General features: G+C 32.0%; 1 protein-coding gene across 1 annotated transcript; it reads right to left on the reverse strand.

The window, feature by feature from the left end:
- Window positions 1-11,913: 11,913 nt before the first annotated feature.
- On the reverse strand, window positions 11,914-12,973 carry LOC145099073 (protein FAR1-RELATED SEQUENCE 1-like). Its single transcript, XM_079036659.1, has 3 exons — window positions 12,803-12,973; window positions 12,484-12,678; window positions 11,914-12,321 (listed from the first exon to the last, which is right to left on the reverse strand). The coding sequence occupies exons 1-3, from the start codon at window positions 12,971-12,973 to the stop codon at window positions 11,914-11,916; spliced, it is 774 nt and encodes a 257-aa protein (XP_078892785.1).
- Between the last annotated feature and the right edge of the window lie 7,151 nt (window positions 12,974-20,124).

The raw sequence follows: 20,124 nt of genomic DNA on the forward strand, positions 1-20,124 counted from the left end.
AAAAAGAACAAATTTTTTCGTCAGATTCACAATGTGAATCTTTGAAAATTCACAATGTGAATCTAAATTCACACGGTAATCCAAAAAATATATTTAACATTCACAATGTTATGTTATTAATTTAGATATTTTTAGTTTTTTTTCGATAAAGAATAAACTCTAGAACTTAAAAAAAATTGGTTCCTTGGAGAACCAATAATTATGGTTCTTTGTTGAACTTATATATATATATATATATATATATATATATATATATATATATATATATATATATATACACACACACACTAGGTGTGAGACCCATATATTAGATGAGTTTGTTTAAAAAAAAACAACTAAATATAAAATTCAAAACATTTGAGAAGTATGAATTTATAACAAAAATGAGAAAATATTGAATTATAAAAATTAAAGTGTTTTTTTCTCTTTTAAATTAAAAAAAATAATTTAGATAAATAAATTACGAAAATTAATGAATCTTTAATTTAATACTTTTGAAATTTGAAGGAAAGTTCATTAATAAAATTGATATGCATTTAAATATTATCTAGATTTTAATAAAATAAAAAAAACATAAAATGACATGTGGAATAAAAATTAATTTAAAGTAACCACAAAATTATATTTATATATATATATATATATATATATATATATATATATATATATATATATATATTTGAATAGTGAATATACCCTTAAGGGTATATAAGGTTAGGTACTCAAACCCACCATAATACGTCGTTTTGTTTGATATATTCATTATAATGTTCTTAAACTTCAACCCGTAACTTGATTTACTTTCAATATTTTCGTTTTTTAAATAAGTGAAATATTCTAATAGAATATTAAGCTATAAATATTCCAATGTGATTTTTAGAATGTCAGAATACTGTAGTATTTTAGTAGATTTGTCAGATATGTAAAATATTATAATATTCTAGTAGAATATTCTAATATTCTACAAGAATATTTGACAGATATTTAAAAAAAAACAATAAATTTTTTTATTTTTATTTTTTTTGGATAAAAAAGTGACAAAAGTATTATTTAAAAGAAACCGAAAATGTTCAATTATTTTGCATTTAAAAAAAATGTTTTTTTAATCAAAAAAATGAGTGGTTTGGATTGTGTCTTCCCGTCTCACAAAATATAGTGGTCTCACATGAACCTAACCTTATATATATATATATATATATATATATATATATATATATATATATATATAGTGTTGGATCTAACAATGAAATGTTTTAATCTATTGAACCAAGGAACCATTGTAGATGGTTGGATAAAAAAAACAAAGGGGCAGTTTTTAGGTTGTAAACTGTAAATAAAAACATAGTTGTAGCTGACTATAAAAGTACACAGAACTTCAGGGGGCAATTTCATAAAACTGAAACATTTTAATGTTTGTGGCGTTTAACACCGTTAGTATCAACTGCATCGTCTCAGTCAAACTGATTTTACCCTCATTGAAAACGATCATTTACTTCACCGTTGGAAAATTGATTCAACGCATCGTTGATCGATTTAGATGATATCAACCGTGAATCTTGCCAGAAAGTTCGAAAAATGAATCTAGAAGGTATATTCGACTACTATTCACTCATACTCCGATTATCTCATTTAATGATTCCAGGTCAAAATGTACGATTTCTAAAATTTTAAAACCTAAAATCTAAATTACTTGTTACAATATATATTCGATCAATCTATGAACAACGTTCTATTTACGAAATCGTTTTTACACTTTTGAACAAAATTGAAACCCTCGGATGATCAACTTTTGTGAATTTCTATAAAAATCGAAAACCTAATGAGTTAAATTTCTTAAAATTGTTTGAGCTCATCTTGGTGGTTTTAAGCTTGGAAGAGGAAAGAAGAAGTTGGCAAGGAAGGACATGGGAAGTTTGAGCTCAAAGATCTGGGATAACATCATCATTTGGGACTCTTTGGAGGTGTAAAGTTCATAACTTTACTTAAGAGTGCTTAGATTTAGTGTAGTTTGGTTTTGAATTCATTTTGGTCCAAAGGATGAAGCTTTATAGTCCATATCCGATTTCTAGATGGTTGCCACCCTTGGTGCTAAATGACTCCCTAGGTCAGAAATTTGTCATCGTGGTGGTCTTAATGGGTTTATGCAAGAGTTGAGGCCACTTTCATGGAAGTAGAATATCATTTTTGGATTTTGGACTTGTTTAGGGCATGCAAATCCACCAAGTCAGTGACTTTATGGATTAAGACATTGAAAAGGACTTGGATCTTTGATTGTAGCTTCTGGATCTGAGTATTAAGCACTTAATGGGAAAATGACTTAGAAGGGGAGTACGCTGAGCGTACATGCAGGTACGCCTAACATACACACCATTTGGCTAGTACGCTTAGCGTATATAGGAGTACGCCCAACGTACTCATTAGATTTGGGTCTTGTGAGATTTGGGCCTCAGTTTGGACCATGCAAGGGATTTTGGTCCTTTGGGCCTTAGGAGGGGCATCAGAAGTTAGATAATGTGGGTCAAGAAGTTGTTTGGGCTTTGGGTAACAAACATTAGAGGGATTGGGCCCTAATTTGGCAAATTGGGCCATTAGTGGGCCACTAGTGGGTTTGGGAAGCCTATCTTGTGATGGGCCTTTGTATATTATGATTTTGAGCCTTAGATATGGACCAAGTTGGACTAGGGGTAAAATGGTCATTTTACTCTAAGGAGGATTATTGATTTCGACTAAGTGATATTTTGGGTATTGATAGCTTGGGGAGTCGAAAGATCAGTAGTTTGGGGATCTACCAGCTAACAACGAGGGGTTATTCGCAGGATTCAACAGTCAGCCTTGCGAGGTGAGTTTTCTCCAATAGGAACGGGTCTAAGGGACCAATGCCATCCCGTTTGTGTATGTTAGTGTATACCGGATTTGGATCTGATGTCGGGGTTAGCTTGATGCAGTTTGTATGTTCTGGATTTCGGTCCGATGTCGGGTGGTACCCGAGGCAGTAGTGTATGCTTAGTTATACTTTTTGTCTTTGTGATACTTGTATGTGCCTGGTAGGGAGATGAGTGTGGGCGGGGGACCGTATCTCATCACTAGCTTAGTGTGGACGGGGTTCCATATTTCATTAGTAGCAGAGTAGGGGCGGGGCCTAAGATAGGCGGGGCCTTGAGAACAGCAACTATAGAATAGCGATTGTTTGTTATGTATTAGCATAAATATATGATAGTGTTTGTATGTGTATAGTGGGTGGGGCCCGGAGACAGGGGAGGCCTAGTAGAAACAAATTTGTATACCGAACGGGGCTCGTTGCCAGGCGTGGCCTGATGTTGGATTCGTCTGATGCCGGGCGCGGACCGATGTAGTGGGCTAGGCCCAATGTTTGCAGTATGTGATTATGTATGGTATGTGGTAGATTGGGGAACTCACTAAGCTTCATGCTTACAGTTTTTAGTTTTGGTTTCAGGTACTTCCGGTAGCAGAGGAAAGACTCGGGATGACTGCATGACACACAACAAGAAGTTTTAGCCTGGGATGTCTACTCTGATAAAAAGAATATGTTTTGAGATGATACTCTGATTTAATATAACGATTTTCTTAATGTATGAAATGGTTGATAATTAGGGTTTTTATTAATGATTTAAAACGAAATTTTCGGACCATATTTTTGGGATGTTTCAGAATTTGTGATTGGTATGTTTAAAACATTATGATTGTTATATTTAACAAATTATGATAGTTTTCTTAATATTTATATTTAGAGGCATCAATCATAACTTTCATATCATGAAAACACATGTTTAAGTTAATTTTTTAAACAAAAAATGAAGAAAAGAAGAATGAAAAAAAGGATAATAAGAAAAGAGTGAAAATGACAAGAAATGTTAAAGATGCTCAACCTACAACTATAGGTGAAGATATGCAAGATAAAAAAATAGGTTAGAACATTCACATTGAAATTATATAGTAATATACTACAAACCTATTTAAATGCAAATTTACATGGTAAATCTTTGATGTGGATAATAGCCACACAGATTCACATTGTGAATTTGCTCAAATTGGTTTTGCAAAACTTCTTATCACTCTCACTTGATACACTATGCACACAAACACATGCTAAGTTTCACCATGTGTTTCATTTATAAAATTTTGTTGGTGATATCATAATGCATTGAAATGCAAAAAAAAGCAAATTCACATGGTGAACCTTAACTGAATTTGGAATGAGACACAAATTCACATGGTGAATCTTTGATGTGGATAATAGCCACACGGATTCACATTGTGAATTTGCTCAAAGTGGTTTTGCAAAGCTTCTTATCACTCTCACTTGATACACTATACACACAAACACATGCTAAGTTTCATAATGTGTTTCATTTATAAAATTTGGTTGGTGATATCATAATGCCTTGAAATGCAAAAAAACAAATTCACATGGTGAACCTTAACTGAATTTGGAATGAGACATAAATTCACATGGTGGATCTTTGATGTGGATAATAGCCACACAAATTCACATTGTGAATTTGCTCAAAGTGGTTTTGCAAAGCTTCTTATCAATCTCACTTGATACACTATGCACAAAAACACATTTTAAGTTTCACCATGTGTTTCATTTATAAAATTTGGTTGGTGATATCATAATGCCTTGAAATTCAAAAAAGCAAATTTACATGGTGAACCTTAACTGAATTTGGAATGAGACACAAATTCACATGGTGAATCTTTGATGTGGATAATAGCCACACATATTCACATTGTGAATTTGCTCAAATCACTCTAATTTAATTGATGGAAAATGCAAATTCACTTGGTGAACCTTAATTGAATTTGGAATGACGTAAAAATTGACATTAAGTAGTTGAAGGTTCAAGAAAGTATACAAAAAAAAAAACAACAAAAAGAACTACAGAGGAAATTGTTGATAAGTTAAGAAAAAAAAATGAAAAGACTTCAAAAGCTAAGAAGATTCACAAAAAGAAAACAAAAAAGTTGATGAAGGAAGATAAGGCTGCTTTTAAGACACCAGAAAAAAAACAACACAAGGTTAGTATTTATAAAATTATAATTAAACTTAATATTATATAATCAAATCTTATTATTTTTTTTTAAAACATGAACATAAATCAGAAGGATTCTAAGACTTAAAATGGTTGAATATTCAAAATTTGCGACTCTTATTAAATCTGATGATAGCCTTATAAATAAAGAATCTGATAAAAAAGCAACACGTTTGTTTATTAATATTCAAATGTTTAATTATTTTATAATATATATTATTTTAAGAAGATTACAAAAATTAATACCTAATAGGTATTAGAAAAAGAAATATGAAAGACACAGGGCAACAAAAAGATACTTTGGAAGTATTCAAAGAAAAAAAAGGCAAAAGTTCCAATAAATCCAAATGAGAAAGTATCTTTGAGAACAAGAATGAGGTCGAAGAAATTTTATGACATTGTTAAATATTTAAAACAAAGAACAAAAAAAAGCTGTTAGAGATATGAGACTGAGATTTTTGCTTAGAATTGTAGCTAACGGAGTAACTGGGAAAATGGCACAATTTGTTGTTAACTCATTTAATCCAGAAGATATGAAGATGCATTTACCCAAAGGAAACATAGATATAACACCAGCTCTTGTTCATGATTTGCTCGGAATTCCTCTAGGTGGAAAAGATATATACAACGTTGATTAATGTGAAGGAAAATAATTAACGGATTGGAAGCAACAATACAACTACAAGGTTATGAGACCATCAGATGTTGAAGAGAGGATTAAAGAATCTATAGATTCATGGAATGAGACACAAATTCACATGGTGAATCTTTGATGTGGATAATAGCCACACATATTCACATTGTGAATTTGCTAAAATCACTCTAATTTGATTGATGGAAAATGCAAATTCACTTGATGAACCTTAACTGAATTTGGAATGACGTGGAAATTGACATTAAGTAGTTGAAGGTTCAAGAAAGTATAAAAAAACAACAAAAAGAACTGCAAAGGAAATTGTTGATAAGTTAAGAAAAAAAAGAAGAAAAGACTTCAAAAGCTGAGAAGATTCACTAAAAGAAAACAAAAAAGTTGATGAAGGAAGATAAGGCTGCTTTTAAGACACCAGAAAAGAAAACAACACAAGGTTAGTATTTATAAAATTATAATTAAATTTAATATTATATAATCAAATCTTATTATTATTATTTTTAAAACATGAACATAAATCAGAAGGAGTTTAAGACTTAAAATGGTTGAATATTTAAAATTTGTGACTCCTATTAAATCTGATGATAGCCTTATAAATAAAGAATCTGATAAAAAAGCAACACGTTTGTTTATTAATATTCAAATGTTTAATTATTTTATAATATATATTATTTTAAGAAGATTACAAAAATTAATACCTAATAGGTATAAGAAAAAGAAATATGAAAGACACGGGGCAACAAAAAGATACTTTGGAAGTATTCAAAGAAAAAAAAGGCAAAAGTTCCAATAAATCCAAACGAGAAAGTATCTTTGAGAACAAGAATGAGCCCGAAGAAATTTCATGATATTGTTAAATATTTAAACAAAGAACAAAAAAAGTTGTTAGAGATATGAGTATGAGATTGTTGCTTAGAATTGCAGCTAACGGAATAACTAGGAAAATGGCACAATTTGTTGTTAACTCATTTAATCCAGAAGATATGAAGATGCATCTACCCAAAGGAAACATAGATATAACACCAGCTCTTGTTCATGATTTTCTCGGAATTCCTCTAGGCGGAAAAGATATATACAACATTGATTAATGTGAAGGAAAAGAATTAATGGATTGGAAGCAACAATACACCTACAAGGTTATGAGACCATCAAATGTTGAAGAGAGGATTAAAGAATCTACAAATTCATGGATTATATTTAGTACAAATTTTCTTATACTGTTTGTAAATACGTTGTGTGAACAAAATAACATGGAACTTGCAAAACAACAGTACTGCCAACTTTGTTAGGAAAAACACCTATTAGAGAAATTGATTGGTGTGGATTTATAATGGATTTCTTGAAAATGTCAAAGATGACATGGGATGAAACAGATAGAGGAAACTACTGTTATGGGCCACTTCTTGTTTTATTGGTAAGGAGTTTTTTTGAAATTAACACTTTAATTTATGTTATTATAAGAATATTAATTAATTATCTTTTTGTTTACATAAAAACAGCTACTTATTTGGATTTTATGAGAAATGGTAAGAATGAAAAAAGACAAATACATGCAATACATTTTTTGGATTATAACATGATGATGTAAAGGGAAAAGGCTGAGTTAAAGAGTGGTGACTTTGGAACCTTGGAATGGAATGATGATATTATAGAGATTGATGAAGAATACGACAATGATGAAAATGAAGATATGAAACTCGATGTAAGTTTATAATTTATATATAATAAATTTTGATTTTATAATTTTAGAATTAACATTATGAATCTTTGACATTGTTCATGATAGGTTTTGAGCACTACATCATTCCTATGGTGCATATGCAACCCTAATGCTTTGGATCTAGGTTTTTCTCAAGTTATACATGCAAATAATTATCCAAAGCATAAACCCTAATCTAGCATACAATTTTTGAAATTGATAACTTAAACATAGTTATAAGAATACCTTTTCTTGTAGCTTGTTGATCTTGACCTTCAAGAACTTAATGCCTCAGTTGTTGCACCTCTAATAGAGTCACAAACACTAACTAGCAATAGATGAACAAGAGAGAGAGAGAGAGAGAGAGAGAGAAAGAGAGAGAGAGAGAGAGAAAGGATGGAGGCTAGGATTGTCGTCTAGGGTTTCTTCTAGGAATCAAGTAGCCAAAAACCTCATGCCAAGGGGTCTTTATATAGTTGTACTATTAGGGTTTTATACTGAAACCCTAATTCTCTGCTTAGGCCTTACGCAATCTATGAAACCCTTCTATAAGGCCCTTTGGACAAATTCTTCTACGGGCTTCCCATATAATTCGTACACTCCTTCTATTAGGAGTCCATAGTGCAACTTGCAACTAACAGTAAATTGCAATATCAATCCCCATACATTTAATCAGTCTCTTTTGATCACAAAATTAATTCCATATTAATTTCCGATCAATACTAGTTAAGTAATATGATTTCTCAATTAATATATTATTCTTATAATATATTAATAAATTATCTATCAGCCTCTTTCTCATAATTCATCATGTCAAATTGCTATGGTGAAGGCAACCCAAAAGGATCATGCTACTATCGGGTTCATAATCTCACATATTAATTTTGTGAATTTCTACAAAATGGTTTTTCTTGAAGATTATTATTCTTCTAAATATATGCATACAAAATATGTTAAGATTCACCATATGTATTTGAACAATGAAATAAATGACTATAAATGCATCACATGGTGGATTTTAACTAACATTTGGAATGTCATGCAAATTCATATTGTGAATCTTTGATGTGGTTCATATCTTAATTGAATTTGATATGAAATACAAAATTCACATCATGAATTTAATCAAAATTCACAGAGTGAATTTATAAAATTTCATAGAGTGAATACAATGAATCATAACTGAATTCCAAATGACATGAAAATTCACATTGTCAATTTATTCAAATTCACATTGTGAATTTATACAAATTCACAGAGTGAATATCTAACGTGCATCACTTTTTGTATTTTATTATTTTTTGATATAATAAATTCACATAGTGAATACCAAATATATTGAGAAGCATTGAAATTGTGAATTTTTGACGTTTTAACATTTTTTTATTTCATTTTGCAGGAATTGGTTTTTAAAGTGAAAAAGATTTATAAAAAACTAGTGAATGATAAAATGAAGTTTGGAAAGTTAATTGAGTTTTCAACAATGAAGTTCAAATAAAGAGAGGAGTTGAAAGAAATGAAGGAAATCTTTAAATAATAGTTCAATTATAAAAGTCAAAAAGAAGGTGAAGATGAAGAAAAAATAGATGGGAATGAATCTGAAAGTGATAAAGATAAGAATGAAGATGAAATACCTGAATATGGGAATGAGGTGATTGTAGAAGAAACTGAAAAACCTCAAGATGGGAATGAAGTGATTGGGGATGAAGCTACAAAACCTCAAGATGGGAATGAAGCTGAAAAACCTAAAGATATGAATGAAGTGGATGGGAATGAGGGTGATATACATAAATATCAGGATGGACAAAATACACCAGAAAACAAACTAAAGAATCAACCACTCATATTAATGGTAACACCAAGAAATTTGTACACTGATCCAAAAGTTCAGGAGATTGCTGATTATGTTCAATGTATTTTAAATTTTGATGATGATGATGATTTTTTTGAAGTACAAAGATTTACAAAACAAAAAATTAAGAAAACAATAATAGATGATAAAGAAAATAAAAAAAAACATCAATGCCTAGTTTTTCACTTGGACTTGGTCTTGGTCTAACACAAGAGTTCCAGGAAGGAGATGGACCAAGTTATGATTCAGAAGCAGCATAAGATGACATTAATATCTTAGGAATTGAAGATGGTCAAGAGGTAAATAAAGGAAAGCGATTAAAAAACCATCAATGTATGTATGTTCTCCTTATAATCAAAAAGAGGTTTGTGCAAGAAAATTTGTAGAAAGGGATGAAGTAAGAGTATCAGATAATCCAGGATTGGTAATAGCGTGTAATCATTTATATTATTTTTCTGTTAATACAAATATAAGTTAATTTTCTTTTAATTGTTTTTCGTTTTATTTGATTACAAATTAAGTGAGAAGGTATTTCAAACTAAGAGAGGATATGTGCTTGGAAGATGGATGATTGAAACAATGCAAGTAGGGTTATCGGTATATGCACATATCATTGATGCTTGGATTGATGTTTTGAACTATGAAGAAAAGAATAATTCAAATTCTACAGTGAAGTGGTATTTATTTAATACATCAATGGTGGTAAGTTATAAGAATTCTGAATAAGTTATAAAATTCATACAATGAATCCTATTATGATTCATTGTGTGAATAATTATAAAATTAAATTGTACGTTATTGTGTATTTAACAATTCCTAAAGTTTGATGTATATTTATATTTTTTGCAGAGACATTTCATATATGACAAAAAAACATACTTTCTTTGAAAGATATGACAAATTTGATTCAAATATCAAAGATGCAATGAAAAAAGACAAAGAACTTCTGACATTTGAAAAATTCAATTCAAAGATGCAATGAAAAAAGACAAAGAATTTCTGACATTTGAAAAAGTTCAATTGGTAATAAAATTATTTTTTTTTCATTAAAATAAATGATATTGAATATATTACATCTTTTTAAGAAAGATTAACAATTTAAAATTCTAAAACAAGTGTTTTTCCCAGTTCATCAAAAAAAATCACTTTTACCTGATATGCATAAACTTAGAGGAACCATCGGTTGATGTCATTGACAACAGGAATTCAGCTGCAATGCTTAAAAGATCTTATCGTGATGCACCAGAAGAATTGGTAAGAATAGAAAATTTACATTTAAATTTTAATAAAATAATTATTACAATAAACGACAATTTCTTTTTCTGCTGAAACTACTTTTTAGTAGGTACTTGATGAGTGTCAACCACAAATCAACTTTAATTTTGGAGGGTGTTGAACCAGAAAGGGTGATAATGAAATGGTGCACAAGGGATAATCATGTTGACTGTGGAGTTTTTTTGCAAGCATCATATGGAGACATATATGAGAGATAAAACAATAAATTGGGATTGTGGGTTGCCAAAAGAATCACAATAACAACAAAATGTATTAAATAATTTGAGTATTAAGTATTTGACAAAGATACTTTTGACCGACGCAAACATATTGAGGTCAAAAGTCATTTCACAAACTGAGAAGTTTGCACGAAAGTCTAACGAAGAAATACAAGCTTTGATAAAAAAAAGGGATGGGAAATAAGGGGAGAAAGGATTTAGAACTTCAAGGATGGGAAATTTTTTAAAATTTAGTTTTTTTATTAAATGTAATGGTATTATGATTAGTATAATTTTAGATGCACTTTAATTTCTTTAAGAACATGTAGACTCTTGCTTTGTTACATTCTGATTTGAACTTTTATGTCCAATATAATACACTTTACTAATACTTCAAATATGTTAACATTTTCATGTGAATGTCTATATTGGTGTGTTGGTGGTGTTTGGGGGGAGGGGGTGGGGCAAGGAGGAGGAGTGGATGAATTTCTATTTTAAAAAGGTGAGATTCACAATTTGAATTACATTACATAAAATCAATATTTTAAAATGGTGAGATTCACGATGTGATTTACATTACACAAAGTCAATTTATAACATGAAAATTTGTATGTTGGATTTACATGGTAAATTACAGTACATATAGTTCTTTATAACATGTATATTTTATATATCGGGATCACAATGTGAATTACAGTATATATAGATCTTGAACATAGATAATTAATAAATGAGATTCACAATATGAATTAAATTACATAAAGTCAATATTTAACATAAAATATTTTTTGTGATATTCACAATGTGAGTTACGTTAGATGTAGTTTCTTTAGAATATTTAATATGTGAGATTCACAATTAGAATTATAGTACATAAAGTCAATTTTAACATGAAAATTTTATTATAAAAACATTCAAAGTTTATTCATTCTATTACAATATAGTAGAAACAGATCACTAAAAGCCTAATATTCAATTTTAAGAGAAAAAATTTCCTATTTTTTTCCTTTAAAGGACAGGTTCTAGCATCATGATATGGCTTATGACATAAAGTGCATTCCCTTAATCGCTTCTTCGACACCTTAATTGACTTTTCTTTATTGCTGGTGAATCATTTCCCAGTACCCTTGTTTGTAATACCTTTTGGATTTTTAACATTAATAGTCTTAGGTACTATTAATAGTCTTAGGTACTGAAGCTCCACGTAAAGATGCCATACATGCATCTTTACTACATGATGACATTGATGAACCACATTTCTTAACTTCACTCAAATATTCTTCAAGATTACTTAGAAAATTGCTCAACCCATCCCCCTCTTTTGCTAATTTGTTAAAAATTGAACAAAAAGTAACAAAAGCATCTTGAATCATTTTACTTTCTTTTCCAGAATTTGAAAATGCCCGTCTCAAGAGTTCAGGAGGAATGATATATTTTCGCCAATGCCTCAATGTGTACTTTATATCAATCTTCTTGATATTAAAAACATAAAAAATATGGAGACATAAGAATCCTTGTTGAATGTAAAGCATGCAACTACATGTGATAAAATCTTCTTTTTGATTAAACATAACCTACAAAACAACAATGAATAACATCTTAGACTTGAATAAAAATTAATTTTAATTGTTATAATTAAAATTCATAAATTTACATGTGAATTCTAGACATAAAACTACTTTCAAAAGTTTAAAAGTTGTAGAATTTCATTTTGTAAAAATAAGATATGAACATACCTTGAAATCAGTAGAAGGAGAAAGATCAGAAAGAGACTCTTGATAATCTGAATAATAGTTTTCACCATCATCAAATCTTTTATTTTTAACATCTTTCCACGTGTACTTCTTTTTATCTTTGATTAAGTACACTTCAACTTCATGTTCCATAATAACAGACAAGTGGAAGCAAGACCAGATGAAATTAAAAATCTCCTATTGAACAATAAAGAAATTAGAATGGGTATAAACATCAGCTGCGAATCTTTCAATGGGAAGAAATCTTTTGTATATAGTATTGGTAGTTAAAGATTGATGATCAAGTAAACATTGATTATGCCTTTTCTTTTTCCATAGCATTCTCAAAAGAAACAATAAAATCAAGAAAGTTTGCTTCCGGATGAAGAAATTTTGAGAAAACATAATTTTCACACTCCGATCTTGAAGTTGTTCGCATCAAACCAAAAAGTTGGAAATCTCTCAAATAAAATGGAACCCATGAAATCCTCATGTCAAACATAACATATAACCAACTGTTACTTTGAAGATCAAAATTTTGAATCAATGAAGACCATGAAGCTTCAAATTCTTTTGGATGAATTTTAGAATCCCAAACAATTTTGTGAAAAGCTTTCTTGAACTTTGGATAGTTAAAAACTTTAGAAGGAACCTTAGAATAAAAAAACAAAAAAAAAACACTTAGCTTTATTTAATTAACAATGTGAATCTAAAATGTATAAAATTCAAATTTTAGAATAGACAAGTGAATTCATATATGAAAAAATTATATGTTCTTATTGAAATAATTTAGAGAAAATCATGATGGGTTTTGAGCACTACAACATTCCTATGGAGTACATGCAACCCTAGTGCTTTAGATCTAGGTTTTTCTCAAGTTATACATGCAATTCTAATCATCCAAGGCATGAACCCTATCTAGCTTACAATTTCCGAGATTTATGACATAAAACAAAGTTAGATGAATACCTTTTCCTTGTAGCCTGTAGATCTTGACCTTCAAGAGCTTAGTGCCTCAATTGTGTACCTCTAATGAGTCACAAACACTAAGTAGCAATTAGAAGAATATGAGAGAGGTTGTAAGGATCAAAAAATTGGCTAGGGTTCTATTGCTAATAGCATTCGCCGATTTCAAGGAGCTAAGGGGTTCCTTATATAGCTGAGCTGCTAGGGTTTCAGGTAAAACCTATGATTGCTTAAGCCTTAAGCAGTCCAATAGATCCTTCCAAAAGCCCCCCTTGGATGAAATCTATGTGGGCTACACATAGAATTTCGTCCACCCGTTCCTAGGGATCCATAAGCCCAACTTGCAACTATCATATAATTGAAATACCAGTCCCGTAATTTAATCAGTCTCTTTTGATCACCAAATTAATTCCAAATTAGTTTATGATCAATACTAATTAAATAATATGATTCTCAATTAATATATTATTCTTATAATATAATAATAAATCATAATTAACCTATTTCTCCATAATTTATCCTATCAAATTGCTATGGTGAAGACAACCCAAAAGGACCATGCTACTATTTGGTCAAGTTACATACCAATTATAGTTATGGGCTTAGACACCTAATCCAACAGTCTCCCACTTGGATAAGTCTACTAACTATAACTGCAAGTACGACTTCAAAATCCGATTAGCAATCGTAGCTCTCAAAAGGCACTGTCGAACTCTGACCTAGTCAATGGCGTGTCCTTTAGATAAGGGATCATATAATCCTCCATTTTGCAAGATATCGTGTGGACAATGACATGGAACATAATCATTCTCAATGTCTAGTAGTTTGTTTCCCGACTTCTGATTCATTTGGCATAGAACTTAATTGAACCCATCAATTCAGTCCTGACCGGGCCGAGCACATAAGTCAACACAAAATCATCGAGGGGCCCAAGATATCGCTTTTACCCTCCTAGGATAAAAGAAATAGATAAAATTTGACTTATATGCTTGTACTATTTACTCATAAAATCGTACACAATAACGCGTTTTATAACATCAAGTTACTGATGTGTTTACGCTTTATCAATGCACAAGGAACTCGTAAACAACAACTCATATATCCTGGTTTAAAGATTATACGATATTATCATCTCACAATCACTCGTGATAAATTCCATGATTCAAATGAGTGTGGGTTTAATCCAATACTTCAATCTTATTGCAAGAGCACTCATGAACGTTGCAACAAATCTTTGCTACGTCTAAACACTTAGACAATCTACAAACTAATTCACGACAATCTAACCTCTTAACTTACTTCCACAGTATGATCTAATGTGGATAATTTGAACGATCTAATTATTCTGGAAGTAAAACATGCAAAAGTGAAACAATATTAAACAATTGACACAAGATAGTAACTTTACTCATAAATAAAACTCCTTTATTTAATCATTAAATGTCAATTACATTTTTATCTATCACAAGTTTCTAAACAACTTGATGGGGTTTTGAGCACTATAACAATCCTACAATGTACATACAACCCTAATGCTTTGGATCTAAGGTTTGTCAAGTTATACATGCAATTTTCATATTATCCAAAGCATGAACCCTAACTAGCATATAATTTTGAGATTTACAACATAAAACAAGTTAGATGGATACCTATTTGTTGTAGCTTGTAGAACTTGACCTTTCAAGAGCTTAGTACCTCAAATGTGATACCTCAAATAATTCACAAGCACCAAGAACAATTGAGGATTATGAGAGAGAGAGAGAGAGAGAGAGAGAGAGAGAGAGAGAGAAAGAGAGAGGCCAGGAGGCACTAAAAATCAGTTAGGGTTTCTTCTTGGAAGTCTTGGCCAGTTTTAGGAGTGTTAGGGGTTACATTTATAGTGTGGAATTCCTAGGGTTTCAACTTGTGAACCCTAATTCATTCATTTAGGCCTTTAATCCAATAACTCATTTGATAGCCTTTTGGACTAACTCTTCATGGACTCTCACATAGATTTAGTCCATCCTTAATCAAAATGGATCATTAGCCCAAACTATATGTATCACTGATTTACTTAATCAGTCCCTGTTAATTTAATCAGTCTCTTTTGATCACTAAATTAATTCCAAATTAATTCCTGATCAATACCAATTAAATAATATGATTTCACAATTAATATATTATTCTTATAATATATTAATAAATCACAAATAACCTCTTTCTCAAATATCCATCCTATCAAATTGCTCCGGTGAAGGCAACCCAAAAGGACCATGCTACTATCGGGTCAAGTACATACCAATTATAGTTATAGGCTTAGACACCTAATCTAAAAGTCTCCCACTTGGATAAGTCTAATAACTATAACTGCCAATGTAACTTCAAAATCCGATTAGCAATTGTAGCTATCAAAAGCTGATGTCGAACTCTGACCTAGTCAATAATGTGTCCTTTAGGTAAGGGATCATATATTCCTCCATTATACAAGATATCGTATGGATTGATACATAGATTATAATCATTCTCTCTGTCCATGTGTTGTTTCTCGATTTCTGACTTATGACGACTGACAATCAAACTACAATTGAACACATCAACTTAGTCCAGGCTTGGCCAAGCGCTTAGGGTGTCATCACTAAATCATCGAGGGGGCCACATATATCGCTTTTATCCTACATTGGGTAAAAGGAACGGATAAATGTCAACTCATATGCTTGCTCAATTTACTCATCAAATCACACACAACAACAAGTTTTAGAGTAAATTACACGAATGGTCGCTATGGTTTAGGATAATTTGCGCGTTTGGTCCCTAATTTATTTTTTTAACTTGGAAGGTCCCTACTGTTGGAATAGTGTCTAAGGCTGCAACTATATTAGGCAAGTATTTGACCCGGTTGTGCATGGTCCTTTTGGGTTGCCTTCACCATAGCAACTTGATAGGATGATTTATTAAGAGAGAGTAAATATTATTAATATATTATGGGAATAATATAAAGAATAATAATATTGTTATTTGATTAATATAAGTCATAAATTAATTGGTATTAATTTGGTGACTTAAAGAGATTAATTAAATAAGAGGGTATAAACTGTCAATTGTTTGATAGTTAAACTTTAGACTGTAAATCCATATTGGATAGGGGTGGACGGATTCTAGAAGCTAAAGGATAGCTTAAAGTCGTCCAAGGTTATCTAAGGAATGGATTTGGATAGCTTTAAGAGAAGATTATCCAATTAGGGTTTAAGCTGTAACCCTTAAGGAGTCTACAAGTATAAATAGACCCTATGTCAAAGGGAAATCGGCACTTGATCTAAAGTAGAGAAACCCTGGCCGAATTCCCTCCCCTATCCTCTCTCTCAAATCATCCTCCTTGCTATTTGGTGTTTGTAAGCCATTAGAGGAGTGACAATTGTGACTCTAGAGCTCCAAGACAACAAGATCAAACAAGAGATTCAAAGGTATGATTCTAGATCTGATTTAGTATTGTTCTTATTCCTAATTAGTCATTAGAAGTCTTGGATTTAAAGCATGTTTAATTAGAAAGCCTAGATCCAAGCAATAGGGTTTTGCATGCGCACATAAGAAAGTTCTTATGGTTAAAACCCATCAGTGGTATCAGAGCCTAGCTTGGTTTTCATTAAATTGTTGCTTATTGGTTTGAAACTTAACTGCAAAATTCGATTTTTGTGTTTCTGAGTCATGGACTCGGCGAGTTCCATAGTGGACTCGGCGAGTTGGCCTGACTCGGCGAGTCCCTTGGTGCACTTGGCGAGTCCAAGCGTCAGGAATGGCCAGATTCGGGATTTCTTCATGATTATCTTATGGAAACTTACATTAATCATATTAGATCAACCCTAATCCGATTTTTTGATATATATGACTATAATCTTGATCTAATTAAAGATATTTATCAACTAATAAAATATTTAATTTCCTTATATGATAATTAATTAATTATTTTGATTATTTTGGTAATTATCTTGTAAGAAATCTTGAATAAATCAAATATAGATAATTAGGAAATTAATTGTTAATTAAGATTATTTGTTATTTGATCCTCCATGTTTTAAATGTTTAAAACTTGTCCTCAAGTTTTGAAATTTATATTTTGTGATTAAAAGTTTTAATTTAAACAATTTAAATTTCAAACCCTAGATTTTAAAAAGTTTAAAATACAACCCTATACTAATATAATATTACAAGAATAATATGTATATATGTATAACTAAAATGCTAGTCTTACCGTTAGTAGGCCTCATTCACGAAGCCGATCTATAAGGTGGGTATAAGGTTGCGGCCTATAAAATGGCGCTTAATGGGTGTACACTCACACCCACCACTTGCTTGATCGATGGAGGGTCGTTAGCCGAACGGGTAGGATAGGGCAACGTCATCCTCTCATTAAAAGTATAATAAGTAATACAAAGTAACTACACATATTTTAAAATTTCCCAATCATAGTTACTTTAGGAAAAGTGAATTGATGCAATCCCATGAAATTACACTTTGCACCCTTGCTAAGAAGTTAGTGGAGCGTGTGTGGTTTACCGGCACACTAATTGGTTCTAAGCAAAGGTGGCAAAGGGTGATTCATTGTTTATCATAGTTCGATGGAGCGTGTGTGGTTTACCGGCACATCGAATAGGTGATCGTTACAATGAAGGCACCATGTGAATTTGCATGGTAATTCACACCCGCTTTGTGATCCTCGGTATCCCAGTCACAAACTAGAGGGGCATATCGAGATTTAAACATGCCATTGAATAGTTTCAATGAATCTCATCCGAACCTAGGAATTCTCAATACATTTAGGACTAATAGTTAGGTTTTATGGTGGAGAATTAGTGAATCGTCATTCACTTACCTTTAATTTATTTGCATGTTAGATTACGGCATCCCTTTTCTAATATGTAAATGTTGTTGTTGGATCCCAGCCCTAATTTTTCTTATTGGCTGATAATCAGGGATTCATATTCTAATCTATCTTTGTCCTTTCTATTTGTAGATGTCGAACGCAAACAACGCTGCTGCTAGTTCTTTCACGTTGATGAGCCTTTGCCAAAAGGTCACCTTCGATGGAACGAACTTTAGCGAATGGATAAGATACATTCGCACCATTGCTCGCTATGAGGATAAGAAGTATGTCCTCGATGAGAAGCTCGAGAAAATCAACCCTGAAATCGCTACTCCGGCCGAAATTACCGCTTTTGAAACTCATGAGCGCGATGCAACGAAGGTACATTGCATCATGATAGCCACCTTGAAATCTGAATTCCAAAAGTCCTACGAGGACATGTACCCGTACGAGATGCATCAAGACTTATTGGAGAGATACCACCAAAACGCGAAACAAGAGTGTTATGAGATCTTCACTAACATGATTTCCGCTAAGATGGGTCATGGAGAGTCTCTTACCGTGCACCTGCAAAAGATGCAAAGGTATGTCGACCGCCTTCGCAAGTTAAATGTTGACTTTGGGGAAGACTTGGCGATCAACATGGTGCTTCACTCTTTGCCTCCGATGTACAATCAATTTAGGATGACCTACCACATGAACAAAGAGGAGGTCACCCTAAGCAAACTCCAAGGTCTCTTGAGGGTCGCTGAGAGCAACTTCAAAGACAAGTCTGTTGCACCAACTCCCAATCCACCCGCTGCTCCTGTCAAGGAAAGGGAAAGAAGAGGAAGGCTTCGTCTAAGAACTATCGCAAGGTTAAAGCCCGAGATGGTGCCTCTTCTAGTGGGACCAAAGTTGATCCCGCTAAGCCCTGCTCTAACCCTAAGGAGGCAGAGTGCCACCACTGCCACAAGATAGGACATTGGAAGAGAAGCTGCCCAGAGTACCTGCAAGCCATCAAGGAAGGAAATATCAAGCCATCTTTCGCAGGTATATACACAATTAAATCTAACGATTCTAATCATGCTGTTTCTTAGGTTCTTGATACCGGTTGTGGTTATCACATTTGTTCTAATGTGCAGGGACTAAGAAGAAGTAGGGATGTGGAGCAAGGAAGGATCAATCTAATCATGGGGAACAGAAGATCGTCGCCTGTGACCAAGATTGGAGTGTATTCTTTAGTGCTTAGGAATAATTTATGTTTAGATTTGAACAATTGTTGCTATTCGCCAGAAATGGCTAGAAACATCATTTCATTTCATGGTTTGTTTAGACAAGGTTTTAGATTTTCTTTTAATAATGAGAATGGTTCTATTTTAGATTATCTAAATGGTGTCTTTTATTTTGAAGCTATACCATGTAATGGAATATATGAAACTGTTATGATTGTTGATAACTTAGGAAATGATGTTTTGAACATAGATTCTTCCAATAGTATGGATAGAGCATCCTTGTGGCACTCTCGTCTTGGACATGTCAACAAGAAACACATAGCCCAACTCTAAAAGGATGGAGTGTTGGAGTCATTCGACCTTAGGGAAGATGACACGTGCGAGTCTTGTTTGCTTGGAAAGATGACTAAATCACCCTTCACGAGTACGTGTGAAAGGGGTGAGGGTCTATTGGACCTAATACATACCGATGTATGTGGACCATTTAGATCAACCACGAAGGATGGGAACCGCTTCTACGTGACTTTTATCGATGACTATAGTAGATATGGGTATATCTATTTAATCAAGCAAAAGTCAGAAACCTTTGAAAAGTTCAAAGAGTTCAAGAATGAAGTGGAGAATCAA

This window comes from Lactuca serriola, chromosome 4 (assembly GCF_051521515.1).
Source record: "Lactuca serriola cultivar US96UC23 chromosome 4, Lser_US96UC23_V15, whole genome shotgun sequence".
Classification (NCBI taxonomy): domain Eukaryota; kingdom Viridiplantae; phylum Streptophyta; class Magnoliopsida; order Asterales; family Asteraceae; genus Lactuca; species Lactuca serriola.

What these genes read in the sequence shown, in the direction of transcription:
- LOC145099073 (XM_079036659.1), bottom strand. Translation starts at nt 12,973, where the DNA reads ATGAGGATTTCATGGGTTCCATTTTATTTGAGAGATTTCCAACTTTTT. An exon ending in ATGCTATGGAAAAAGAAAAG is followed by an intron (nt 12,679 to 12,802) that starts GCATAATCAATG and finishes ATTGTTCAATAG; the next exon opens with GAGATTTTTAATTTCATCTG. An exon ending in CTCCTTCTACTGATTTCAAG is followed by an intron (nt 12,322 to 12,483) that starts GTATGTTCATAT and finishes GTTGTTTTGTAG; the next exon opens with GTTATGTTTAATCAAAAAGA.